The 7,907-nt window shown below is 39.5% G+C and overlaps 1 protein-coding gene across 1 annotated transcript; it reads left to right on the top strand.

Annotated features, from left to right (window-relative positions):
- The first annotated feature begins 994 nt into the window (after positions 1-994).
- Positions 995-6,768, top strand: LOC149814511 (malate dehydrogenase, mitochondrial). The gene is made up of 7 exons (XM_089990189.1): positions 995-1,359; positions 1,495-1,668; positions 1,899-2,067; positions 2,150-2,211; positions 2,345-2,472; positions 3,639-3,756; positions 6,349-6,768. Exons 1-7 carry the CDS (start codon positions 1,099-1,101, stop codon positions 6,487-6,489), a joined length of 1,053 nt encoding a protein of 350 aa, XP_089846315.1. The 5' UTR covers positions 995-1,098; the 3' UTR covers positions 6,490-6,768.
- Positions 6,769-7,907: the final 1,139 nt, after the last annotated feature.

Here is a 7,907-nt window from a genome sequence, read left to right as displayed (position 1 = left end):
GGTTTTAAGTGCCTAACGCAATTGCTTATTTCTTAACACAGTTGGAAAGATTCGATTATTGTAATTCTAGGCTTTTGACACAACCAATTCTCATGGTGATGCAAAAATCAAAGAAACATATGTGAAAATAGTCTCTCATGCATATGGCCCATTAATTAGCAATAAAAAAAACAATCAATTTATAGTTAGAGAGGATTCAACCCTAATTACAACAATTTTCAATCTATTTTTATCAAATCATAGCAATAAAAAGCCTTGCAAAAAACAAAAGAATAATTCCATTTAACTTCAAACAAGCAGACATACATCTAATACACTTCAAATTTTAGCATTCAATATTGAAAATCACCCCTAGGATATAAAAAAAACAAAAACAAAGAAAGCAGCCAGTGTCATTCTTCGTACATCAAATTCCATCAATTGGATGTCCATTGACAGCCTTAATGGATTTTGGGAGTCCATTCATAAAAAGGACTATAAAAAAAAAAGCTTCAGCTTGCTTAAAGTGATTGATATAAGCGCAATAATTCCTAGAAAGTTTTGATACAACTTTTGGGCAAGCTTGACTCAATACTGGATTTGGGGTGTCAACGGATCAGGTATGACTCGATCCGACCCATAGTGGACCCTATAAGGTCAGGGTTTGGCTACAAAGAATGGGGACATTAACTATTGGGTTGGCCCCATGAGGTCTCATTATTAAATGTTAAATGGGTCTGGTATAGTTTATAAAATTTTATACCAAACTCAGGACAGACCCGAGTTCCGGTAAATTTTCAATGTAAAAAGCTTAAAAAATATTATTTTACCGGGTCTGGTTTATATAATTCTTATCGGATCTAGGTATGATTTTTCTTATAAAAATCTGGTTGGACCCGAATTCGGATTTGATACCCGCATCACTTAGTCGGATCCGGGTTTGAACCCACCCATTTTAGCAGGGGTCCGACCCATACACCAGACCCAATAAAAGAAACCCAACCCTCACAAGAAAAAGCCTGCAGAAAAGAAGCGTGACCAGTACGCAAACACCATTTCTTTTTCTCACTTTTCCTATTTTCTCTGAGCGTGTAGGTTTCTGCAGTGAAAGGAAAAAAGATGAAGGGTGCGATTCTCCGATCCGCCGGGACGGCTCTGAGGAGGTCGTCGTCCTCCTCCTCCGCTCACTACCGATGCTTCTCCTCCTCGGTGAGCGCCCCCGAGCGGAAGGTGGTGGTGTTGGGGGCGGCGGGAGGCATCGGGCAGCCGCTCGCCCTCCTCATGAAGCTCAACCCCCTCGTCTCTAGCCTCGCCCTCTACGATATCGCCGGAACCCCCGGCGTCGCCGCCGACGTTGGCCACATCAACTCCAGGGCTCAGGTCGTCGCCCCCTTCTTCCCTTTCCCCCTACTCTTCTTTCTTCGCAATCTTTTTGGTGTTTCCTGAGATGAGATTGCAGATCTCGGGCGTGTTTTTTTTGGTTGTCTTACGTTTTGGGAGAAAGATGTGTTTCAGGTGACCGGGTACATGGGTGAGGATCAGCTAGGGCAAGCATTGGAGGGTTCCGATGTGGTCATCATCCCGGCCGGAGTCCCCCGCAAGCCCGGGATGACGCGCGACGATCTCTTCAACATAAACGCGGGTATCGTTAAGTCCCTCGCCACCGCGATCGCTAAGTACTGCCCCAACGTGAGTTTTTATGGTCTCTGTACGATCACCCCCATCGATCTGATTTTTGTGCTCTTTATTTCCTTACCAATATGCGATTTTTCGTAGCTTATCCGGGTTTTTCTTGGATAAATGCGTAATTGCGAAGGCACCGCCGATTTTCACTGCGTTTTAAGATGTTTGTGTGGATGTGTTTTTGTCGGATAGAACGCTGGATCTTGATCTGAGTTTGTTTCGAAATTTTCGACCAGGCGATCGTTAATATGATAAGCAATCCTGTGAACTCCACCGTGCCGATCGCTTCTGAGGTGTTCAAGAAGGCCGGAACATACGACGAGAAGAAGTTGTTCGGTGTGACCACGCTCGATGTGGTTAGGGCGAAGACCTTCTATGCCGGCAAGGCGAAGGTCCCCGTCGAGGGTAGGCTTTCTTTAGGTCGCTTGATCGATCGCATTTCTGATGGTTTTCTTCTTATTTTCTTTTTGGTGTTTGTGTAATGCAGAAGTTAATGTCCCTGTTGTTGGCGGTCATGCTGGTATTACCATCCTTCCTCTCTTTTCTCAGGTAGTTTTCTGACGATCTCACCTCTGTGATTGCTTGCTTGCTTACGAAAATCACTCAATAGTTTTGATTAGTTTTATCATACTACAGATCAGTGGATAATCGGAATTTTGGTTTTATTGTGCTCCTGTTTTAGGCGACACCTAAGTCGAATGTTGCTTTGTCGGACGAGGATATCAAGGCTCTTACGAAACGAACACAAGACGGAGGAACGGAAGTCGTGGAAGCAAAGGCAGGGAAAGGATCTGCAACATTGTCTATGGCGTGAGTTTTAGGAACCCTTTTCTCTTTTTGGTGTGGTTTGGTTGGTTTGCAGTGGGGGTTCTCATTGTTTCTGGCGCATCTATATCGACTATTTATTAGATTCACGGGTTGCTTGTGGAATTACTGTGAATTCGTCCCGTTTGCATGCTTACTGTCACAAAAGTATGGAAGTACATTCTCGTGATTTATTGCTATTTCATCATATAAATTGAAATGATAATGGTTTGCTTTCCAACCAGACTGAGGTCTTCTGGACACAGCACCAAATAAATGTTGCTGGTACTCAGCTAGCCCAAGATAGATTTGGGCGTGAATTTTTGCCGCCCAAGATTGCTTCTATATGATATGCCACTCAACGATGTTTCTTTGTTTTTTTTGTTCAAATTCCTTGCTGTACAATTGCTAAACTTGCCCCCTGCCGTCCTGTAGCTAAATGTTTAAGGACACACCTATCCTGAGTGTAATACAGGTGTTGGGTAGTTGTCCGACTCTTGCATTTTCATTGATACAGTGAATTGTTTTGGGTTTGGGCTTGCATTTCATCTCTTCCTTTAATCAGTTGAAAATATCATAAGTGACTGTTTTTTTGTACATTCATGAGTAATTTCATAAGATATGCCAACAAAAGGGGGCTACCATTCTGACCTTGAATCATGCGGTTTACCTGTGTATGCTTCTTGATTATTGACAGTATAGGTGCATGTATGAGTTGCTTGAGTGAGCGCACAGTTTGTGGCATCATCATCATCATCATCTTACTTCATCATCTAGCACTGTCCCACCTTGTCTTGAATTTTCTAGTTGGACTGCATTTGTGCTCCAAAAGTAAAAAAAATTTGAGTGTATTAGAAAGGCTATATTTAAGATCTGGCAAAAGATGCATCTCTTATTAACAGAATGCTCTTTTAGCTATATTTGTCTAATGGTTTTATGTTTTTTTTGGTGCACTAGCTGTAGACATATTTGATGATTTGCTAAATATGGACCTTATTTTGCCCACTCTCTTTTACAGGATTCATTAAATTATATTCTTTAGCACTAATTATTGATCATGCTCTATTACGAAATTTACTGCTTTTTTCACATTTTTTTCCAGTTTCCTTGGTGGATGATGTTGTCTTCTGAATTTTGATGCTAATTACTTTGATCATGTGCCTTTCATGTAGTTATGCAGGCGCCGTTTTTGCGGATGCATGCCTAAAAGGTCTTAATGGAGTCTCTGATGTCGTGGAATGCTCCTTCGTTCAATCATCTATCACTGAGCTTCCATTCTTTGCCTCTAAGGTATTCTTGAAGTCGTCTTTTTCTTCTGTTTAGCGAATGTGATGCAATTCTACTTTTTGATGATGAGGGTTTTGCTGAGTAATGCTTGTCTCAGTCTTTTTTACTATATATGGAATCTTTTGTTTTGTTATTGTAATGATACGTGTGTCTTTGTAGGTATACGCGTTCATGCATTTATTTTGTCATGTTGAAAGACATTGTGCAAGTTTTTATGCAGTCATCTTATGCTTTGGTGATACAATTCGAAAACTGACATGTGTGGACAATTGGCAAGTTTAGATGTTAAATAAGTACACTTATCTTGTAGCGTCCAATCTATCATTGCTTTAATGCAAAGTGAAGCATGCAATGAGCTTTATAAGCAGCCAAAAGGTAAAGGTTTATGCACCATATGTGTCATATTAAGTTCATTGTTATGAGTTTGAGCTATAAATACATGTAAGTTCAAGACATGTTATCTAACCATGTTTTGGCTTGTGATCAATCCATAGATACCAATAAAAAATAAATAGGCACTCAAAACAAGTACATGATCGAGCATCATTGACCAACTCCTCTTTAGTCTCGATTCATCTCAATATAATACAACACCATGTTGCATTAGTTCTTGTAAAATTTACCAATTTCAGTTAATTGGCATACTTGTCTTTATCCGAGGCATATGCATCTGTCATCCCAGAAAAGTCCGTTGAATTTGTTATCATGAAAGTACAGAATAGGACTTAAGTAGCAAATGCTAGAGTAGCATGCATCCGTTTGCACTTGCTCCCTAGGCAGTTAAAACCTTTAAATGTGTGCTTTTATTATTTTGTTTTTCTGCTTTATTTATTTTTTCTTTGTTGTATTATCCATGCTAATCTTCTTTGATGGAAATATTGAATATAAAAGATGCCCAACTTCCTGCTGTTTGGGAAGTTGTGGTAAAAGTATATTACAGATGCGATTGATGCCCTTCCATGTCTACTGTCACTGTCTTGTACGTCTGTGTGCTACTGTCTCCTGTTATTTTACATATTCTTGCATCCATACCAAATGTACCCTCGTGAAGGTGGTATCTGTTACTTATCTAAGCAATAGAAAACACTATTGCATAGATAAGTAATTGCAAGTGTTCCTATTACAGTTTTATTGTTGAACTTAAGTTTATAAATGTTTGTGGTAATTTAGGTAAATTATGCTTGTTCTTTTTTTTAATCTGATAGGTTAAATAATATTAAATTTGATTATAGTGTATTACATTGATATAATTGGACAGTCTCACAAGAATTTCAGTTTGTTCAAAACAAGAACCTATATATACTTCATATTAGAATGGCTTCATTTTATTGACTGTTAAGTATTAATATCATTCATTAAAAAATTAATATGTAGATTATCTATGCCGTGTTTGGTTAGACTACTCTGAGGAACTTACTCATCACTTCTTCATGATAGTTTAAACCGAGACTGTTTTGAAATTGTTCATGACTTTCATTTTCGAACCTCATACATAAAATTGCATTAAATAAAATTCAAAATGTGTACTTATTTGGAGTAAAAAAAAGGATGAAAAAATATGTAGTCAAAGGCCGCAAGGCATTCCCTAAGTGTCCCTTCCCAGGTGCATAGAAACCCAAATTAAAGAAATCTATTTTTAGATCAGATATGCTGAGAAAATCGGGATTTTAAAAGTTTACTAAATTCTGACTTGATTTTTGTCATTTCATGAAAAAATAATATCTAGTATTGTAAGAAATTCAAGATTGTTATCACATCCACAATAACGTCCTATGTTGCTGCAAAATTTTACGCATAAGCAAAAATATGCAGTTGCTAGATAAAATTACCTGCTGGTTTTTTTGCATGCACCCAATAAATTCAGATAACCATATGCATGAACTATAACCTTATCTAACGTTCATAGATAATTAAGTGTATAGATAGTAGCTGACGGTAACTGGTAACTACTATAAGGCTCTGTTTGGGAACCAGTGTTGGAGATGAGATGAGAGGGGTGATGGGATTGGAGAAAAAAATGGGAGATGAGGCTGGAGTTCTCATTTACATCTTTGTGAGGATGTAGTTGAAAATAGCTATCTCCACCCTCTTATCCAATCTCAACACCTTTCTCATCTCTTAAAACAGGGTTCCCAAACACCCGTGAAGGTAGGTACTATTCATTAAACCCTCATTAAATACCATCTCCAGCTCCCAAACAGCCTAATTTTTGTGGTCCTTGCAAGTTGCAAGTGTAAAGAAGATATGACATTTGTTAGATATGAAATAGGCAATGAATGTTATATACTGTGTCAGATGCCTTGGTTTGGAATCCTTATGTGTACAGATCAGTGGCATTCAAACTTTGCATGTAGAATCTCTCAATTCGAATTCATATTCGATGCTAGTTCAAGCATTGGTACGCAGTTGGTGTTTTGTTTCCTTTTGGTAAAAGCATGCGCTTGTGTTTTGTTTCCTTCCTGGATTTGAGCAATTTCCTTTGGTTCATTTTATTTCAAACTCTTTTTTGGACAAAGATTTGAATTCCGGGGTTTTCTGGATTTGTCCTAAGGCGTGAAGATTGTGTTAATGCTGATGGCATGTTGTATGGCACAGGTACGGCTTGGTAAGAATGGGGTTGAAGAAGTACTAGGATTGGGCTCATTGTCTGATTACGAGAAAGAGGGTCTTGAAGCTCTCAAGCCTGAGCTCAAAGCCTCCATCGAGAAGGGGCTCAAGTTTGCACGTGAAAATTGAGCTTTCATTCAGCTTTAAACAGCCGTCCAGTTTTGCATCTGCATCAGATGGCCACCTTCTATCCTTCTAGTTTCTTTTTATTGCGGGACTGAACTAGTTGTGTCGGTTATGGACGACGAGGCCAATAAGTGAGCCTTGATGTAGAAGTGATGCACCAATAATTTTTCATTCTTGGGGCTCAAGAGTCCCTTATTTGTGCTCATTTGTTTCTTGTTTTTTTAGGTTTTGGATATCTTGGATGCTATTCCTCCTGTTTTTTCTTCTGCTCATTAGGTTGTATTCTGTGTGTGTGTGTGTGTGGCAGTTGGCATACGAATTGTGTTGGCCTTGATTCTCCGTCGTCTTTCCATCTCATTTCGAAATGAGAGAGGGAGAGGGAGAGTTCCGCTTTGCAAAGCATGATGAGCCTAGAAAAGGAATAAAGGCAGGTTAATTTTTCTTTTTACCATTAAAAAACTTTTTTTTCAGAGAAGCATTAAAAAAAATGTTTCGACAGCCTTTTTGCTAGGTCATCAGGAACAAGCCCAACATGAAGGATTTATTCACGGTACAAGATTTTGAAAATCTGTCTGCCCATAAGACATCTTCAATCTGCTGGTAAAGGAGCTGAACTAGCGGATTTGGCCTGTTGAAGCTTGGCTCATTAAGGCTAGTAAATGGTCGAGTTAGATGAGCCAAACAACTAGTTTAATGATGTGAATCAACGGATTTGTTAACCTCAAGCTGGCAATTATTCTTACGGTGCTTGTTCCTATGAAAATCGTAGTGCTTCGGAGGTTGATTCACCATCCGCTGTCATATGCCTATACCTAGTGCAGTGCTAGGTATTCAGGAGTCCGGATCAGGTTCCATCACATGTTACGCACCCATCAGGCCCGGGTGATCAGGTGCGTAAGGCACAAAAATTTCCGGAGTCGGTATTAAAGGGTGAAAGGAGAATCAGGTGCCATCACATGGCACACGTTTAGTGTGCCTTTGTACCGGGCTGCCCTCGCCCTATATTTTTTGGCAGCTTGGCTGACAGTCTGTCAGTTGTAGGGCCCAAAGGCATGGAGAGCAGCCAGGTGCATAGGCACACTCAAAGTGTACCATGTGATCACACCTGGCTTCAAGGTGGCGTAGCTTTCTGCAAAAAAAAAAATCTCATCTCCCTACTACTGTTAGGCTAAACACTACCAGTTACCACTGCACCAAGCAATAGCCCTCGTACGAATGATATGTTTGTGTACAAAATAACGGGGCCTCTCACAGTGATAATACTTGTTTTCTTTATGACACAAATTCGTGCAGGTGAGTACTAATAAGAATGTGAGCACGGTTCGGATATTGCTGAGAATATGCACATCTTCCCCAGAAACGAGAAAAAGCATATAAAAAAGTCGGGTTTTTTTTTTTGAGATAAAATAAAAAATAGATAC

Source organism: Nuphar pumila, chromosome 15, assembly GCF_984573655.1.
Source record: "Nuphar pumila chromosome 15, dmNupPumi1.hap1.1, whole genome shotgun sequence".
Classification (NCBI taxonomy): domain Eukaryota; kingdom Viridiplantae; phylum Streptophyta; class Magnoliopsida; order Nymphaeales; family Nymphaeaceae; genus Nuphar; species Nuphar pumila.
This window is presented reverse-complemented; position numbering and strand designations above follow the sequence as displayed.